Here is a 20199-nt window from a genome sequence, read left to right as displayed (position 1 = left end):
GGTTCACCCAGCCTCGACCAAAGTTGTTGGAAGCACGAGAGCCTTGTCCACTTGCCTAAGAGCTAGGACGAGACTGAGCTGCCGCTGGAGTAGGAGTTCTAGCAGTGCTGCCATTAGCATGCCCTGAGTTGGTGTTGGTAGGATTCTGAGGGCACTGTCTGGCATAGTGACCCATCTGGTTGCACCAGAAACACTGAACTGATGACGGTCCTGGCGGTGACTTGAAAGAGGTAACACTGTTTGGCGCAGTATTGCCACTAGGGGCACGCTGCTGTGGCTGAGGTGCCGGACGGTTCATCTGAGGACGAGGGGCGTAGCCTGGCTGGCGGTTAGCCTGAGTGACCGACTGGTGGTATTGCATGGGTTGACCGTAGCGAGGGCGAGGTGCGCCTGGGGAAGAATTTCCCTGATGGTTAGACTTGCGTTTCTTGTATTCTTCAGTAGCCTCTTTTCTGGCATCCTCAAGTAGAAGTGCCTTGTTGATCATATGTTGAAAAGTGGGGAAGTCATGAGCAAGCAACTGAAGTCTCATTCCAACTGCGATCCCTTTCAAGAATTTCCTGATCTTCTTCTTGTCTGTGTCCACTTCCTCAGGAGTGTACCGAGCCAACTTGTTAAACATACTTAGGTACTCATTGACACTGCTGTTGCCTTGCTTAAGTTTGTTGAATTCCTCTTTCTTCATGTCAATAGTGCTTTCAGGCACATGAGCTGCACGGAAAGCCGTAGCAAACTCATCCCAAGCAATGTTAGTGGGTTCAGGGTGTGCATTGCAGTAATTCTCCCACCAATCTGCAGTAGGTCCTCTTAGCTGGTGAGAGGCTTAGAGCGTCTTCTCAACAGGAGTACACTGCACTAAGTTGAGTTTTCTATCAACATCTTTCAGCCAATCGTCAGCCTCGACGGGCTCGACGGTCTGAGAGAACTCTGGCGGACGAGACCTCAGAAAATCTGTCAGCTTGAATCTATTGTTGCTCATGTGAGGGTGGCCATTTCCATGCGCATTATGCTGAAAACCGGCTACGGCTGCGGCTAATCCTTGCAAGATTTGTGTCTGAACTGCCATTAAGTGCTGCATGTTGTTTTCCACATGAGGTGGGGAAGGGAGGCGTTCTTCTCCAGAATTGTGACTGGCAGTGCGGTGAGAGTGGTGGGACTGTTCCACTTCTGCATTACGGGAAGCTGTGTGATGCAAGCGGTTGCTGCGGTGGGGTTGCTCAACTTCTGCGTTGCGGGAAGCGGTACAGTGCGAACGGTTGCTGTGGTGAGACTGCTCATTAGCTGACTCATGATTTGCTTCGGGCTCAACTCTACCTCCCTCAAAACCGAAGCGGGCTGGTGCACGAGCTGCACGGCGGGGGCGGCTAGCCATCTAAACTCCCAGAAGAGGGCGGGGTAAGAGTCAGATAAGCACTTAGGAGGGCAAGGAGCAAAGTAAATAGCAGCTCAGATAGCACACACTAGGCATAAACTGGATTTTTCAAATCATAAAAACACCTAATACAACGGGTGTGGACAAGTCACAGAGCTACGCCGAGCTTGACTGTGCGCACACCACCTAGGAGAACCAGACTACCAAACAACACCCACTACAAACACACGCACGCACTACCTCGCCACGACTCCGAAAGAGTTGGCGGCGGAACAAAAGGGCCTAACACACGGACGGCTGCTGAAGACTGCCTCCTCTACTCCTCGTCTGCCTGGCTGCCTCCTGTAGTCAGCTCCTCAGTCGAGGAAACGTCGATCGGCTGACGCGAAGGGACCGGCGGAACCTGTCGAGGGCCGACAGCAGCACGGGCCACTGGCGGTGGGGGAGCTGGGTAGTCGAAACGGAACACGGTGGAAGAACCAACAACACGCTTCCGCGCAGTGCGGATAAAGCGTGGGCCACGGCGGGAGGAAGCAACTGGGGTGTGTCCGGGGGTGTAGGAGGGGCTAACTGGGTGTGGGTAGGGGGAGTACACTGGTGAGTACGGCGCACGCGAGCTGGGGGAGTGCGGGCCACTGGGAGTGCGAGCAGAGCCGCGGAAGCTGTGGGAGGACAGGTAGCTGGCGTGGCAGAGGCGGCCTGAGTCCCAGGAGACAGTGTCAACTGAGGTGACACCCTCCTCGGCCAGACGGGCCTCCAAAGCGGCGTAGCGGTGGGCAAGGGAGCGGTAAGCCTCAAGGAGTAGGTCGTGCTGAGTGGCCTGAGCCTCCGAAAGCTCAACCATGCGAGTCAGCACTGGCTGAGACTCGCTGTACGGACAAGGGTACCTGGCGTCTGCGTGGCCAGAAGGAAGGCGTGGAAGCTGCCAGAAGGCAGAGCCCCCGAGACGGTGGCTGTAGTCGTGGGCCAAGCGACGAAGCGCAGTCCAGGAGAGGTCCTGGTACGCGATCTGGAGAGTGGGCCTGGCCACAGTGAAGTGGTGTGGGCGAAGGCCAACTCCGTGTATACCTCCACGAGGGTAAAGGTACACAGAGAGCTCACAGCGAGGGGGAACACGGTCCACGGAGTACCCCGTGTACTCGAGACACGAGAAGCCAAGGAAGCGGGCGAGGTCACGAAGCTGAGCGACGTGGTGACCCTCACCAAAACCGTGGGAACTGAAGCTGGCGTTCACTGCCATCTACGATTTTGAAAGAGGGAGAAAAGATCAGTAACCATTTTAGAAACAAACTATTGAAAATAAGGAAACTAAAAGAAGCCTTAGCTTTTCGCAAGTAGTTTTGAACTTAGTATCCTTAGGGTCGTCCTAAACGTCGGGTTTCGCCCTAGGGCCAAGCCTGTGCTCTGATACCATCTCTTGTCACGCCCCGAACTAGTCCCGACCGGAACTAGCCCGTGACGCTCCAAATTAACCTGTTAATCGATACCAGTCCCAGGAAACAGTGCTGGTATCACAGGAAGACAGAATATCACAGCAACAGAGGTCTCTTTATTATAGAGTAGAGGTACAGTCATGTTGGGCTGCGGACAGATCCCGAGCTCACAACTGCATTGCAAAAGGGAAACGGAAGCCAGGACTTGGACCAAACAACACAGGCGCGACTTGGGAACTAGGCCGAAACCCTAAAACTCATCGTAGCCGGCTTGCTCCTGGAAGAACTCCTCGTCAGCGGGATCCGCTTCATCTTCTTCAGCAACTGGGGAGGGGGATTATTTATGTAGAGCAAGGGTGAGTACAGGAGTACTCAGCAAGCCATGGGAAATAAGTGTTTAATGCAGGCTTCAAGGAAAGGCTGTTGTTTTTGCAATTGATTTTATTTGAACTCTTTTCTGAAAGCAACTAAGTGAGTGCTTCTCAAACGATATGGATGAGACAGTGCGTCTCGTCCGGTCGGAGTATGTGCAAATGTATCAGTCTTTAGAATTGATCAAGATTGGCATCCGGCCAACAACTTTCAAACGGCCACCCGGGCCAACAACTTTCAAATGGCCACCCGGGCCTAGATGATCCCGTCAGCTGCAGATTTTCCAAACAACGAACCCCTTTCCACAACAGCAATTTCACAAGCAGTAGTCAAACAAAACTACGCTAGGAATCACCTCACATCCGCCCATGACCGTGGGCACGGCTGTTCGAACGGTTTGTTAACCTCTGCAGAGGGGGTACACTTTACCCACACGACATTACTAACCCGGATCACCCAGCCCGTGGGGATCAGCCACGTCGGGAGACCTCCAAGCTTTCATGACAAGGCATTTCGTAAGCCGACACAGGTTTACCATATGCCGACGAGAGGGGTCCCAGACCAACAACAGGTTAGGTCCCAGACCGTACTGTGCCAGGAAGCCCAGGGGTCCTCCCCGACACCACCCCGGCGAATCCACATGTCTCTCGGCATCAAGGCTCCCCTGATAAGCTAGTTACTCAGCCAGGGGTGTCCCATTCCACCCATGTGGTCGTACTTGTCTTATGTTCGGATGAAATTCCAAGGAAACGGTCCTTAAGTGCAAGAGCGGGAATCCGTACACCCGGTACGTTCCCCGGTCCGCGGTTTTGGAAATTCATTTAGTTCGCAAGCACCGACCCAGGTGTCAGGTTTTCCAAGTCTTTTGTAAAACCCAAGTTTTACCCAAGAAGTTACTCAGATTTTAAGTTTGAAGGCGACCGTCGGTACTCGCACAGAGTGCACGATTTCCGAGGCGCAACTGGGTGGTTACAAGGGAACATGGTATAACAATTAACAAAGGAAGGATCAAATGCAACAAACTAGGTAGGTCCGCCAATCTGCCTTGCAGACGGGACAAACAGATTAAGTGCGATCCTATCAATGCGTAATATTTTTCAAGCAACATAATTAAATTCAAATATAGGCTCAAGATGTTCAAAGGTGGCTTGCCTTGCTCGAGATCTGGAGCTTGATCCTCGAAATCCTCACACTGCGGGTCTTCGGGCTCCGAAACTATACGCAAAACGGGACAACTCAACAAACGGCGAAAATAAAGCCCTACTAATGACCTATAAGCGTGCCATTAGATAGATCTCGAGATTTGAGGAATTTTGGAAGTTGAACGGAGTCAAACGGATTTACGGTTGGGAAGATATTGAATTTCTAAGATTATTGGATTTTTGGGTCTAAGGGAAAAGGATTTAATTAAATCCTTTTTGAAAAAGAAAAGAAAAGAAAAGAAAAGAGGGAGGGAAATTAGACTTCCCTCGGGCGGCTAGGGCGCAGCCCGAGAGAAAAGGGGCGGCTCGGCCGAGCTAAATGGGCCGGCCGGCCCAAGGCGCGCGCGTGCGGGAGGGGAGGAGAAAGAGAGCCGGTGGACCGGGCTCACCACGCGTGGTCCCGGGTGGGACCCGCTTGTCGGTGACACGGTTCACCGTGCGGAGCGAGCACGCGGCGCACACGCGCGGGCGGGGGAGGGACGCGGTGCACGCGCGCGGTTCGCGGTGGAACGGATGCGGCGGGCCCACGCGCAGCCTCACGGCTCGCGGTGGAACGTGCGCACGGGAGGGGCTGACCGGGGTCGGCCCGACCCGATCTCGGCCGAGCTGGCACCGACGTGGCGCCTACGTGGCGCCACGCGGGCTGGCAGGAGGTAGACGACGACGCCGGCCGGAACGGACGGTGGACGACAGCGACGAGCGACGGAGCGAACCACGGCGATACAGGCGAAAGCGAGCACACCGGGTGGTTGCTCAGGACGAGGGGAGACGAGCCAACAGCTCGGATTCGCCGGAGGGAGCTTGACGGCGGCGAATTGCGGCGGCGGCAACTGGCGGGGAGGGAAGAGGGAAAAGGCGACGAGGTCACGAGGGGCCAATTCCCGGCGGTGAGAGCATCTACGCGGCTACGGGAATCCGTAGCTAGCGTTGGATTGGGTGGAGCTACGCCGAGCGAGGCCGGCGACGAGCGGGTGCTACGGAGCACGGGCGGCGACGGCGGCGAGCACACGGCGAGCGGCGGCAACGGTCGGGGTGGCGCCGGCTAGCTACGGGGAGGCTACTCGTGCTACTACCCGAGTCTAAGGGGAGGAGATGGAACGAGGAGGAAGAACGGAGGGAGGCACTACCGAGATGAGGTGGGGCGCTGTGACGAGAGGCCGACGGCGCGGGAGTAATCTCTCCGGCCTCGGGCCGGGGAAGAGGAAGGAGAGGGCGCGCCCGAAGTCCCCTTCCGCGTCCTCGCTCGTGCCGGCTCCTCCGACACGCGCAACGACGAACGGCGACGGCGAAACAGAGGGGCGGCAACAATGGAGTGGAGGCGATGGGACAACGAGAGGAGGAGAGAGGGAGGGCGCCTGGGCTTTAAAGGGCGGCAATGTCGGTTTGGAAACCGACTTTGGGCGGTCAAGGCGCGAGCTGGCGCTCCGGCTAGCGGCCAAATCGGCGACAGGGCGGAGGGAGGATGACGCCGGCGGGAGGAAAAAGGGGAAAAGGAGGGAGAGAAAGGGGGCTTGCCCCCTTGCCTCTTTGGGAAAAGGAGGAGGGGAACGGGGGCGACGCGGCAGAGGGAGGAGGGGCTCTGCCTCCGTCCCTTGGAGGCTAGCACGGGAGTGGCGGGGCCGAGGCGATGACGACGGCGATGACTGCGGGGCGGTGTGGAGCGGAGCGGCGACACGGGCGACAGGCGCGGGCAGGTGCTGACGACGGCGGCGACCAGGCGGTCGGCCACCACGGCACGCGCGCGCGGTTGCAACGGGAGGCGCGGCGGTTTGAGCGGCACAGCTCGGGCACGCGCGCTGGCTTGCGGGGCCGAGCGGCTGCGCGGCTGCAGGCGCGGCAGGGCAGCGGGGCCGGGCGGCGCAGACGGCGCAGGCGCGACGCGGGCGACGACCACGCGAACGCGCGCGCGAAGAGCGGAGGGGGGGAGCGCTCGGCGCGGCTCTCGCGCACGCGCGCGTGGCGCACGGGCGGAGCGGAGGGGGAGGGAGAGAAAGAGAGAGAGAGGGCGCCGGGGAGGGAGGGGGAGATGGGCCGAGAGAGATTCGGCCCATCGACCCCGGGGAGGCAAAATAGACTTTTGCGGAGGAATTGATTTGGGAAGGATTTGGATTCGGGATTGAACTCGACGATAGATCGGGGATTTGAGATCTGAGATGGCACGGACACTAGGCAACAAGCAAAGAAACAAATTTCGCAATTAGGGTTTTTAAGAGATAATTTTCCCGCTAGGCGCCACGATGGAACGGGCGCTACAAATCCTGTGTTGCTGTTATTTCAGCTGTGGCCCCGATATGATCCAGTCTTGGCAGTTGCAACGGCTGGAGGAATAAAATCCGTTTGAAGTTTGTTATGCATGCATGAAGTTGGCGGCGAAGCTGCGGAAGGTGGCGACGATTGCGTCAAGCGAGCGGAATGGCATTTTGCATCTGCATGGAGTCCGGGAGGAACCGAGTCGTGGGATGGCACGATTTTAGGCCTAGGATTCCTCTTTCTGTTTCTAGAGTATAAGTAGCAATCAGTTCTTTTTTCTCTTCTAAGTTTTTACAATTCAGTTGAATGAAAAACCCCAGAAAATTGCCCCACATTTGCTCGTGATTTCGCTAAGTTCTGAAATTCCTCGATACTCTGTTCTTGCTCTGTTTTTCTTCAGTTTCGTCAGTTAGCTGTGCTTGGAGTTTCTGCGCCGGACGGTTACAGTTCGCCCGGAAGGTGTTCGATTGGAGTTTTGCGTTTTTCGCTATCATCCTGGGCTATTTTGCAGAAGGTGGATGCAAATCGACGAAGACTGTTGCTGGGGGCCAGACTCATAAAACAGGTAGCAAGTGAAAGCTTTACTTCAAGTCATGGCTGGAGGAACTGGAATAGAAGGCTAGAGCTCTGAAGAGGCGACGTCTGTCTTGAAGTTTCAGTCTCAGTTTTTTGCTTTGCTATGACGATTTGCTCCTTTGCTACCTGTTTCTTCTGAAATCCTGAGTCTTCTGTTTAGCAGGATGTAATACTCAATGTGATGAGTCACTTCTAGCTCTTTTTTTTTCTTTTCCTGAGAACATTTGTAGTAATGTGTCATTTCTGATAATGGAAATGAGGGCTCCCCAGCCCTAGTTTAAAAAAAATATGGGCCCCATATGCTAACTTAGTTGGTTGGTTTAGGTCAACAAGCCGTGCTAGTGAAAATTATTATTAATACTGTAGAGCAAGTAAAATTAGTTTTAATAGTTGGGGTCAAAACTTTTGTTATTGTAGTTGACGGATACGCATCGGATCGACCGATCAAGGGAATGGGCTTATCCTAAGAGCAACAACAATGTATATAGCAAAAATAGTCCATATAGATGGGACCCACATATATGGACTATAACTATTGTTATCTTCACAATGTATATAGATAGCAACTAGTATTAGGAGGAGAGAGGAAATAGAGACAAATAACATATTTTATTCTATATGGGCAACCCATATGCTTATGGGTAACTTTTGCTATTTTCTTGCTATGGATTAGTTCTACAATGTGGTGAGGTAGCTGAATGAAATATTTTATTGCTTATGGACTAGTTTTAGACTACATTGTGGATGCCCTAAAGCCGGTCACAGTGCAACACAGTGGACCGTTGCACCAGGCCGACACGTTGGATTCGTGCTTGTGTGGCGCTAGGGTCCGGGCCCTAGCAGAGGCGCTCGCACCCAAGGAGGGAAGCGCGGTTCCTATCTGCCGCGAGCCCACGCGAGGCGAGGAAACGGCGGCTTCTCTGCGCTGTGGAGCGCGTCGCCCCGCCCGCTCGTGCCCTCACGCTACCCGTGAAAGGGTTTTTCCCCAAAATCGCCCTCGAAAATTCCTCGGATTCGCACGAACAATATCTTCCTCCCGCGCTCGCACATGAACGCCCAAACTCCCAAATAATCAGGAAAATCAAAATAAATTAACTACAACAAATTAACTACAATAGGTATGGCGGAAATCATACGATTTCTACCAAAAAAATTCAATGAAGCCCGACAAAAATTAAATTCATTTACCCAAGTTCATATAAACCCACGCAGGAAATTCCATGAATCACAGCAAAAGACGAAAAAACGAAAAAACTTTGGACCACGATCAGCAGCGACGCCACCATGGCCACCATGAACCACTCTCGAGTCTGCCGCGGCCACCACATCCGCCTCCGCCGCCGGAGGTGAGCGACAGAGAGGGAGGGGAAGGAGGTGCCGCGAGGGAGGAGAGCCGGCGCCGGCCGCCGGTGGAGGCAGGAGGGGAGCCGGAGGCGGAGGGAGGAGAGCTGGCACCGGCCGCCAGTGGAGGCAGGAGGGGAGCCGGAGCCGGAGGGAGGAGAGCCGGCGCCGGCCGCCGGTGGAGGGAGGAGGGGATCCGGAGCCAGAGTGGCCTCTTGAGTGGCGATGCAAGCGAGATGCGGGAGGCGAAGCGGTGCGGTGGGAGAGGAAAAGGAGACGACGCGAACATAGGGGTAGTTGGGGAATTAAGTTGTGGATTTGTTGGGCTAGGTCACCTGCACTGTGGGCTTGGTATCTTTCATCAGTGCCTCTATCCAATTAAGCCACACAACTATCGGTGCTTGCACTACAGGATGAATGTCTTTGGACCAACATTTTAGGTTAGGGGCATGGGCCCCATGGCTTGCACTGTGAGTGCCCTAAGGGCCTTTACAATGCAACATCGTGGCGTTCAGCCTGGGGCACACACGTCGATAGGAGCTGAGAAAGGAATAAGTTCACTTTATGACCCTCAAATGTGATCGAAATCTAATCCACGACCTTAAATTACAAAACCGGATATCTCGAGCCCCAAACTCCTAAAATCGGTGCAATTTAACTCCTTGGGCGGTTTTGAGAGGCGTTTTTGCTAACGTGGTGCCACGTGGCACCTACGTGGCAATATTGACCGAGTCTTCGTTCCACGTGGCGTTTGACGTGGCACCTACGTGGCGGTAGAAATAAAAAATATGCGTGGGACCCATTAGTCATTCAAAAAAAGAAATGTGGGCCCACTTACATGTGGGGCCCACGTGTCAGTCCTTCCTCCTTCCTTTCTCCCTTCTCTCTTTCTCTCCCCTTATTCCCCTTCGGCTGGTGGCGCGCGGGGACAGCGAGAGCGAGCGGCGGCGGCGGCGTTCGGCAGCGTGGGACGGGGGGCCAGCAGCGGCGGGAGGGCAGACGAGCGAGGGCAGGAGCAGGGGCCAGATCTTCGGCGACGGCGGCGGACGGGGGCCGGAGCGTCGGTGGCCGGCGCCTCCTCCAACCCCATCCACAGCCTTCTCCACCCCTCCCCGCGGCATCGTTGCCGGCGGTAGCGACCCCATCTCTCTCCCACTCCTGCCTTCTCCACGTGGTGCGGCGACGAGGAGCGGTCACGGAGCACGATTCCGGCGCGGAGACGGCGATGGCGCGATGGAGAACGGCCCACTTCTGCCGCCACCCTACTGTCGCACTACCGCTCCGCCGCTCTACTCCCTCGAGCTCCGCTGCCGCCGCCGCCGCGCTGCTGTCGCGGCTGCCACCGCCGCAGCTCTACTGTCGCGGCTGCCACCGTCGCCGCTGCCGAACGCCGCCGCCACCAGATGCCGACGACCTAGGAGCTGCAAAAAGACTGCATTATGTCACCAGAAATGCATCCAGATGGAGAAATAAGAGTGAGGAGGTAATAAAAAGTACATTGTCTTCCACATATGAAATGATTGAGGAACTTGGCTGTATAGCACGAAATTTAGCGTTTATAGACGTCTCAGTCTCTTCAGACTTCAGGCGAACTTTTTTCTGGAATCTTCTCTGGAGTACAAACTAAAAACAAAAGAAAGGAAGTTACACCAAAAGGGCAGCAAATTGATTATCAAAATTTCCCTTATAAGGCCAAGACTAAAATAAATAAAACGAATTGGATGCGGGTGAGTTGATTCAGAAGTTCCTGAACAGATTTTATCTTGTTAAGAGAAAAAAACAGGCCTAAGAATTTTGTGGTGCTATCTGCTGAAAGAAGGAAGAATCACCTTACCTCTTGCTTTCGGCACCATGATCATCCAAGTTGGCATCTGTAGCAGCCTCTTTTTGGCGACTGACTCTGGTAGGTGTATCGAACTTCTTCCCTTTGGATGATGCTTCTGCATTCTTACTGAACACTGATCGGGTCATGGTGGCGGGGAGGTCGGTGTTGTTGACGCGGTTGGTGCGGTTGCAGCAGATGTGCGGCCAGGCGGCGTTGGGGTCCCATCTCAGCTGAGGAGCTCGCCAACCGGACGGCAGCGCCGCGCGCGGGGAGGAGGAGGTTGCCGGGCGTCCGCATGCTGGGGAGGTAGTCGTCAGCCGTCCGCGCGGGGGGAGGAGCGGCATACGCGGACGCGCGGAGGTCGCCGCCGCTCGTTCTCACCGCCCGCCGCAGGCCGAATGGGAAGAAGGGGAGAGAAAGAGAGAAGGGAGAGAGGGAGGAGGAAGAAGGAAGAGGGCCCCACATGTCAGTGGGCACACATTCCTTTTTGTGTGAATAACTAATGGGTCCCACGCATATTTTTTATTTCTACCGCCACGGATGTGCCACGTCAACGCCACGTAGACGCCACGTCAGCAAAACCACTCTCCAAAACCGCCGAGATAGTCAAATTACACCGGTTTTAAGAGTTTGAGGGTCGAGATATCCGGTTTTGTAGTTTAGGGTTATGGATTAGATTTCGATCACATTATAGGGTCATGAAGTGAACTTATTCCGCTGAGAAATCATTGCCACGTTTGCAACCAGGCCCACCAGAAGAAAGTCCTAGAGGTCAACTCAAGCAATGTGTTCTTGGGCGAAAACGAAGCCGCGCGTGGCTGGGAGGAAGCGAGGCGGGTGCGCTGTGGGGCGAGTGTCTTCGTGCTCGTTCCTAGGAGCGCGCCCCGGCCTCCGCATCCCGGTTTCACCCTCGCCCGCGCCCTCGCTTCAGTCTTCGCCTTGCCACCGCCGAGCGACGTCGAGGCGTCGACTGCCCAAGAAACCAAAAACAACAAACACCTCCATTGATGACGCAAGAAATCAATAGGAGCTAGCACACGAAATGCAAACGACACGCCCACAAGCCAAGAACCTCGTGGAGAAGGAGATGTGTTTGTTCTTGCTTGCCTTGTCGACCTTCTCGTAGTTGGCGGCCTTGAGGGGCATGTGCAGAGCTACCACGATTCCCGGGAATACCTAACTTTTTTTTATCACAAAACAAGTATACTTCTAGTATATACACATGTACACATATTAGTGCAACTAAATTCTCAATTCTTCGATCCAAACACAACCCAACCGGCCTCTTGCGACGCCTCCTATCAACCCAACCCACTCCGTCATGACCCATCAGACATCAATTGACCCACTTAGCCACCACTCTTCCAGACGACCCCCTCTCGCTCTCCCTCCGTGACCCATCGCTCCCTGGCTCGGCTCCCTCGCGCCGCTTCCCATTTCCAAACCCTAGGCGGTGGAACTACGAGGCGGCAACCGGCGACGGGAGCTGGACCGTGCTACCGCGGATGGGAGGCTATTGCCGCGGCAGGCGGTGACCAATGCCCGCCACTCCGCCAAGCTCAGGCGGTCAGGCCGGTTTGGTGGACGGTGGCCGCGAGGGGCAGGGTTGGCCAGCGACTCAACGCTTAGATGGGAATACCCAACTTTAAAATCCTGGCTCCGCCACTGTTGAGGGGGACCCAGCCGTGGACAGCCTCGGTGGTGGCGGCGCTGAGCGCCGCCCGACGGCGACCTGCTCCGTCTCGACGTACCGGTGGATGTTCCTGAGCCGCACACCGCCGGCGACGACGACGGACAAGCACTCTCCACCGCCACGCGCCGCCGCCACCGCCTTCTTCTTACCATCGTCGCCGCCATCATCCTCGTACGCGTCGAGCCGCACCACCGCCGCACCCATCGACGCGCTCCTCAACACGCTGTACGCCGACGCCGCCAACACCAACGACAACGACGTGGTCGTGGTCACCTCGTACGCCAGCGACGGCACCGCGGCGCCCTTGGACACCGCGCACCCCATCGCCGCGGCGAGAACACAGGGGAGGAGCAAGAAACAGGGGATTGCCTCCTCTGTTTCCTCCTCCACCACCACCACCTCCTCCTCCTCCTCCTCGTCATCTTCTTCTTCTTCTACCTCTGGCCAAAGCAATGGAAATGCAAAGCTCAAGCTCCGCCGGCCAGGGCGGAGAGGGAGAGGGCCCCGCTGGCAGCGCGACCAGCGGGAGAGGAGGAGGAGGAGGAGGAGGAGGGGGAGGGGAGGCGCGCGGGCGGGTGGCGGCGGCTGAGGAGGAGGCGCCAGCTCGGAGCGGGAGGCTACGGCGGTGGCTCGGAGTGGGAGGCTGCGGCGCTGTCGAGAACGGGAGCGAGAGACGCGTTCGGTCGCGAGCGAGACCGCGTCCAAGGGTAGAGAAGATGCCGATTTTGAGGTCACGCACGTAATTTCGCGTTCGCTGGAGAGCTCAGCTCTGTGGGCTTTGGTCACGTCCGCTGTGGGCTGGATAGCCAAATGTGTGTAGCCAAATAGGAATGGACCCGGTTTAAGGCCACATTGTATTGTATAGCTTGTGGCTTTTGAAGTTATTTAGTCTATTTGGTACCCAGGCTGAACAGATATAGTGGCGCATTGCTCTTGCCCTAATAGAGATGCGAGCCCGAGCAAGAGGCCTGTCGTCTCTCGTCTGTAAAGCCCACACGTGCAAAAGTTGATTGCTGCTCACGCATGGATTGCTGCATGCAGTTCTTTCTTTTCCTGGCGCTCCTGATTAATTGAGCCTAAAGTTTAAACTGGCAGCTCCAAATAATTGGGCCGAAAGTTTAATGCTAATTCGAAGAGTAAACTGCACTGTGCCCACTGAATTCTTCACTTGTCTGTCTAGCACCCTTAATTTGTATTTTTCCGTTTCGAATTAAACCCCTCTTAATTACTAACTTGGTTCTTTTGGAACACAACATCATTGTGTTGTTAAACGGCGGACTTAATAACATTTTTCTTAGAACATCATTTTATGGGTATGAACTAGGTGAGGTAACATAAGCATATATTAAGTCATGCATGACAGAAGCTATCAAATACATAGTAGAAATGTTAATTCGTTTTTGTCAGCAAGATGCTAACCATCTGATATATTTAGTACTGTGTGCTGATAGTAATGGACTATAAATATACAGTATGATGTAGCTGGATTCGGATCGGTTGCAGTCACAATAGTGACTAGTGACTGCAACTTAACACTGCAGGGAACTTTGGGCGTCCATTTTTGTGATCAACGGTTTAGATTCATAGCTACAGTAACGTGAACAGTATTTCGTGCTACAGTACCGTGAACAGTACCCCGCATGATCTAGGCCGTTCAGCTTGTATCCAGGGATGCTACTGCTACTGCTTAAGTTGCAGTCACTATTGTGACATAGTGACTGCACCTGAGCCAAATCCGATGTAGCTACTATTATTTATTTTTCATAAGAAGCTTCCTGTCCTTGTTTTCCCTCCAAATATCATTACGTCGCAGAATTGTACTACAGTACTAACTTTTTTTACAAAGACAGAATTGTACTTTTGCACCAGATAAAGTACTGGTAGTACTCAACAACATTTTAGGGTTTCCAGGATGCGCCCATGACATCTTAAATCAGCAGTTATCGGAAATTCTATCGTCAACATCTGAAACTGGCCTAATTTAAAGAGCGTGCTAGACATAAGATGCACTCTCTCGCACATGGTCAGAAAGCCGAAGAGATTTTGCGACTGTGGGAACATGTTGCACCTAAAACCATGAGGTGACACTTGAGAACAAAAGGCGAGGTTCAAGGCTTCTTTCTGGAGGCAAGGGAGAGTGTGTTTCTGCAAAGTTTGTTGGGTTTGCACTTTTGCAGTGATTGCAACAAGAGCTAACTACAAACAATGCCAGGTACAGTATCGGACTACCAGTAATCAGCTAACACAGAACTGTTCAGCCTGCAGGAAAAGATTTCAGAAAAAGATGGTAGCATCTGATTTACTATTTCCCAACAATCCGTCGACACGCAGATGTTTCACTTGACCCGTTCATTATTAGATTCATTAATTGCTAGTTATAACAATTATTCTGTCTGTTTACAAATATATTACTAGCATTATTAGCCAAGTGGTATAGTAAACTTTGTAATCAAAGGTACTTATCCTAGCTACTATTCCACATTTAGAGATATTCTTAGCTCTACTGGACAATGGATTAACGGTCAAAATCACATTTTTCCGAGTCAAAACCAACGAGTATTTAGAGGGAGGGAGTTGTGGTTATCCACTTATCCTATCATTATGATTTAAGGCGGCTCTGCATTTAAAAGGAGTGTTCAACATGTGCAGCAGCAATCTTGTTCAACAGCATAGACAGAGAGAAGGAAAATTAAGGGAGAGAGACAGGGACTATCAAGCCGATAAAAGGAGCATATGTCCACAATTAGCACAGTACCCTTAATAGTCGACAGCGTCTCGTTCAAGAGAACAAAACGAAATGGAGAGTTCAGAGAAGCGACGCATCAACGAAAAGCCACACATGGATTTGCTCCCGGTGATGACTTGGATTATCGCCTTTGCTTTGCTCCCAGTGCTTATCTCCTTTGACACGTCGCACTCCACAGGTTTTGCCATTTTTCTCCTTTGACATGTCACCTTGATGGGACGTCAAATTTGGGTTTATTTCGCAGATTAGAACATCATGTTAGGATGATACTATCTAGGACGTCAAAGTACGACACTTTCTGAATAAAATTAGTAGTATAGCAAAGTCGCCCCCATCAGGCACTAAATGATAAATTGGCTTATGTGGGAGCAATCATTGTAGTATGTAGTAGGAGTACCATCTATTGTTCCTAGGGTTTGTTGCAATTGGGGAGAAAGGTGATTAAATTGGGCCACCTGGAGTAGTTCTTCAGCAACCTCTCAGTGCGGCCATCTTTGGGCAAGAGGCAGACCTTCAGAAGAGAAGCTTGACATGTTACCAAGCTTACAATGGCAGAAGTGTTCATTCCCCTGCTGAAATAAAAGGAGAGGAATCTGTTTGGAATCTGGGAATCTTTTCAGATTCTTGCACCAAATGAATCATATTTTTTAAACTGGGCCTTGGTATTTAAATTTGTGAGAACACAAGAATATACTAGTAGTATATGGCATGATCAATGCTGGCATTGGCATCAGATCAAATCATAATATTATTATCAATTGAAATATACAAGATATTGCTGGAATTCGATTCATCCAGACGGTTTGTCTGCAGTCTGCCTGACCCACAAGCAACAGCTTCACAGATCAGCATAAACAAGACGTTAACTTATCAAAACCAACTGCAACACATTTTTTTTCTTAGATAATGGAATTTTTAGAGAACTGCATTAAAACAACCAATCATCAGGAATACTACCTTGATCAGGGATAATACCCTACCTAGATCAACTCCAGGCAACAGTTAAAACTGCTGAATTTCCAGGTGAGATCTTGAATCCTGACGCTGGGCATTTTCACAGGTGAAAGCAAAAGCATTCCCCGTGTTTTGTTACCCGATCTTGTATGTCATGTTTGCATAACACAAAAGGAACCTCGACAAGAACAAGCACCCAAACGAATGAATGAATGAGTAAGGTGGTGTTTAGATCCAGGGACTTAACTTTAGTCGCTGTCTTTAGACACTAATTTAGAGTATTAAATATAGACTACTTACAAAACTAATTACATAAATAAAAGCTAATTCACGAGACAAATTTTTTAAGCCTAATTAATCTATAATTAGAGAATGTTTACTGTAGCATCACATAGGCTAATCATGGATTAATTAGGCTCATTAGATTCGTCTCGCAAATTAGTCCAAGATTATGGATGGGTTTTATTAATAGTCTACGTTTAATATTTATAATTAATTTTCAAACATCCGATGTGATAGGAACTTAAAAATTTTAGTCCCATCTATACAGGGCCTATATGAAATTATGGGGACTTATGACCTATCACTATCATGATACGGCCGAAAAGGACGGCTTATCACGTAACGGAGGATGATTGGTTCGGCACTGTCGTACTACTATTGGTCACCTCTGAACTTGTGTCCCTGAGACACACAAAAAAAACAATTTATAGCGGTGTCCTGGACCCACCGTACAGCACAGCATTTTTAGCTTTTGCAGAGTCCATATTTATTCATGTCCTTCTAGTGCAAGAACTTGGAACACCAGTAGGACTTACGACACCAGTAGGACTTACGGAGTAGTTTCTAAAGTTAGAAGTTTAGAAAAAAATTTAAAAGTCTATGTGTGTAGAAAAGTTTTTTTTATGTGATATAATGTGATAAAAAGTTAGAAATAGGAGGGAAACTAAACACGGCCATAGATAGACTGTACTGAGATGCTGAAAATGACGAAAAGGGTCGCACAAAATGGCCTTCAGCAGATAAGAGGCAGTGAGATATGGCAGCAACGGGTCCAACAGCACAGCGATTTCAAGTTGCTACGAGCTGCAGGGCCTGAAGAATTTACAGTCACCCATGTGCATCCTTCCAAGTACTAGGAGTTTGAGCAGGAAGAATCACAGCACATGGCGCGCGAAACCGGGCAAGATTTCGATTTGAAGCACGGATACGAGGAAGATGGCGCACACATACATACATGTACAATGCACATTACTCACCTCCATTGAAAGATCAGCTCAAAGCTTCCATTGATACACATCGAGCTGAAAGATCAACCCCCCAACATGGATATAAACGGAGCTATCTACAGCTTTACAGCGTGAGTGCGTGACCATCATTCAGTGGAAACAAGCGGCAGCTCAGCCCTTTGGTGGCTGCCGTTCATACTCAAATGAATTACTGACCTCTCCGACACGGTGCAAGCGGCTTGTGCCGCCCCGGTCGCGAACCTCGGCGATCGATCAGCCATTGCATCTCTCTTTCGCTACGCTATTGTACATCTCACACTTCTGTGTGGCAGAATTTGCCGTCGATTCTGTTCTGAACTGCCTTGATTGCCGCAACCCGGGCAGCCGTGGCCGCTCTATTGGCGGCCATGACCGCCCGGTTCACCTGCTCTTCCACCCTCGGGAGGTGGAAGGCGTTATCCGCCGCCCTTTGCGCCGCCTGAAAAAACACAATGTACTTAGAGTTAGGATTCATGAAGCAAAATTGATGATGCGTTTGTCAACGTGTGCAAGTTAGTAAGATCGGGGGTGCTGTACCAGCACGGCACGCTGCACGGCCTGATCGGAGAGCGGCAATGGGTTCTTGAGAGCACCGGCGTCCCATTCGCCGGACCGCCTGTCGCCGTTGCGAAACGTGTACATCCCTAACCCCTGCTTCTTGCCTTCGTGCCAGGAGCCCTCGTAGCAATGGCCATTGGCGAAGCTGTACACGCCAAAGCCGTGGATCCTGTCCGCGAAGTACTCCCCCGAGTATCGATCACCATTCCTGCAATGGAATTTGGTTGAATTAGGATTTAGGAATCAAACAGTTTGGGTGTTGCAAGAATGATGCAATGGCAAGTGTTGAGATGGGGATTTTCACCTGAAATGGTAGCAGCCGAGGCCGTGCTTGACGCCGCCCTTGAACTCGCCGGCGTAGGAGCTGCCGTCGGAGCAGGTCTGGGCGCCGATGCCATGGCTCTGGCCGGCGGCCCACTCGCCGGCGTAGCAGTCGCCGCTGTAGAAGCGGTAGACGCCGTGGCCGTGGCGGAGGCCTTGCCTGTACTGGCCACGGTAGCGGCTGCCGCGCGCCCAGCTCTCGACGCCATGGCCGTCGTACTTGCCGTCGACCCAGTCGCCCTCGTACTTGCCCTTGCCGAAGAAGTTGTAGACGCCGCTGCCGCTGCACCGCGCCCTGTGGAACTCCCCCTCGTAGCAGTCGCCGTTGCTGTAGAACTCCACGCCCTCACGCACCGCGAGGCCGTCGACCTTCCCCTTCCCCTTCCTATGCTGGTGCTGCTCGTCGTCGTCGTCGTCGTCGCCGCCGCCGCCCTCGCCGATGAACCACCGGACGGAGACCGGGAGCCCCGTGGCGGCGCGGCGGACGCGGAGGCGGCCGCGCAGGCGCGCGACGGCCGCCGCCGCGGCGAGCGCGGCGGCGGCGGCGGCGGCGAGGAGGACGAGGTGGTGGGCGCCGTCGTGGCGGAGGACGACGACGGCGAGGGCGAGGAGGGGGAGCGCGACGACGAGGAGCAGCACGGACTGGGCCGGGCCGGGCCGGAGGCCGTGGGCCGCCGGGCGGAGCAGGGCCAGCTTCTTCCTCCTCCCCTGCGCCTTCTTGTCGTCGGGCTCCGGGTCGTCCCCCGCCACCGCCTGGAACGACGCCGCCCGCACGGTCGGCGACCGGAGCAGCGACGACGGCGTCCGCGTCAACTTGCCGCCGCCGCCGCCGCCGTGCCCGTCCATTCCCTCCGCCTCGTCAGTTTCCCCACCTCTCTCTTCACCTCACAATCTTGATTCTTGGCAAAGTCTACCTTTCCTCCTCAATCCTCAGATCGAAGCAGGCGGCGGGAGGAGGAGGAAGAAGAAGAAGAGGAGAGAAGGGGATAGGGAGGCGACTCTTATAACCACCGGGGGGCGGCGGTGACCAGCTTCCCTTCTCCGGCGAGCGAACTGGCGCCGCGAGGTGTCGGATCCTTGGCGGGTGCGCCCCGGACCCGGTAAGGAAGGCGACGGGCCGGTTAGACTGGCTGGTGGGGCCCAGTCCGGGTCGTGGAGGTGGGTAGGGGTTGGGTGGGGGGAGGTGGGACCCAGGTGTGGGGGATCCGGATCTGGGAAGGCGCGTGGCCTAGGGCGGGGGTGTAGTCCATCCAAGGCGGCGTCGGGCACGTGCCGTGGGTGGATCGGTCGGGACCTGCCGCGGGACGAGTCGCGTCGCTGGACGGTGTTGGGGTTGCGTCGGGGTTTGGACGTGCACGGCGGCTTTTTTTTTTCTTTTTGGTGATGGGATGTTGGGATGTGCATGACCCAAAAATGCCGTTTTATCAAGCGAGTAATCAGCAGGGATCACAATTCCGGATCAATAATCGCTTGTGAGCAGTATTTACGGATTTTATAGAAAGACAGTTGATACACTGATAAATTTCCGACAAAATTTTCAAACTCAGTTTGGTTTTTTAAAAACTTCGCCACAAAACTAAGCGGCTTATGTTTTTGACCTGGTCAAGTCTGGATTTTGTAATTTCCATATCAAATCCATAAAGATTCTAATCCATACTAGTATAAAAAGTGTAGGACGGTAGGCGGATAAACAAGGTGCACGAACAGAGATGATAGCCCATCTAATGGTGTATTGTGAGATCGTGAGAGCCAAGGACAATGACAAAAAGCTTTTAGGTAGTGTACTCGAGAAGATATGGTTGTTAATTTTGGTTTCATTGATCCTGCAACCCATGTAAAAGCAACTACCCGCTGTATCCGTACGAGTTCCAGTCAACGGTGTACTCTCTTGAAATCGGAGGGCATGCATTAGACACGATAATATGACAATTTATTTTTTTATACTCATCAAGTGGTTGAAAAGCAATATCCTGTTTACATCGAGTGATTGAAAAACATCAAATACCTATATTTGTGATTTATACATCCTCCTCAGGGATGATGTATTCCTTAAGATGTAAAGAAATGGTGGCAACACCACTGGACTATGATTCGAGGTAAGGAATGAGGTGGTAAGGGGTTGGGGGAGGGGGATGAAGGGGGCTAGGCTTAAAGGGATAGCTTGACGATGGTTACACGTGGTGAGGTGACGGTGGTATAGCCTTAGCTGCATAAGAAGAGGAGGGCGGTGGCCTGATGTTGGTAACGAGGGAAGTGGTGGTAGAAGTTCTAGGATGTGTTTGGCTGCT

General features: G+C 53.0%; 2 protein-coding genes across 3 annotated transcripts; both read right to left on the bottom strand.

Annotated features, from left to right (window-relative positions):
* Nucleotides 1-9828: 9828 nt before the first annotated feature.
* On the bottom strand, nt 9829-10845 carry LOC9272620 (uncharacterized). Of its 2 annotated transcripts, XR_010742905.1 has the most exons (3): nt 10381-10845; nt 10044-10169; nt 9829-9967 (listed from the first exon to the last, which is right to left on the bottom strand). XR_010742905.1 is itself a non-coding variant. In XM_066312927.1 (2 exons), exons 1-2 carry the CDS (start codon nt 10713-10715, stop codon nt 10130-10132), a joined length of 375 nt encoding a protein of 124 aa, XP_066169024.1. In that variant the 5' UTR covers nt 10716-10845; the 3' UTR covers nt 9992-10129. The 2 variants fall into 2 exon arrangements, 1 of the variants encoding a protein (XP_066169024.1); XM_066312927.1 differs by lacking the exon at nt 9829-9967 and having other exon boundaries at nt 9992-10169.
* Nucleotides 10846-16998: 6153 nt separating this feature from the next.
* LOC4345803 (uncharacterized) lies at nt 16999-19046 on the bottom strand. The gene is made up of 3 exons (XM_015793051.3): nt 17895-19046; nt 17570-17798; nt 16999-17471 (listed from the first exon to the last, which is right to left on the bottom strand). Exons 1-3 carry the CDS (start codon nt 18755-18757, stop codon nt 17307-17309), a joined length of 1257 nt encoding a protein of 418 aa, XP_015648537.1. The 5' UTR covers nt 18758-19046; the 3' UTR covers nt 16999-17306.
* Nucleotides 19047-20199: the final 1153 nt, after the last annotated feature.

This window comes from Oryza sativa, chromosome 8 (genome assembly GCF_034140825.1).
Source record: "Oryza sativa Japonica Group chromosome 8, ASM3414082v1".
Lineage (NCBI taxonomy): Eukaryota > Viridiplantae > Streptophyta > Magnoliopsida > Poales > Poaceae > Oryza > Oryza sativa.
The sequence above is the reverse complement of the archived record's forward strand: the minus strand, read 5'-3'. Positions and strand labels throughout refer to the sequence as shown.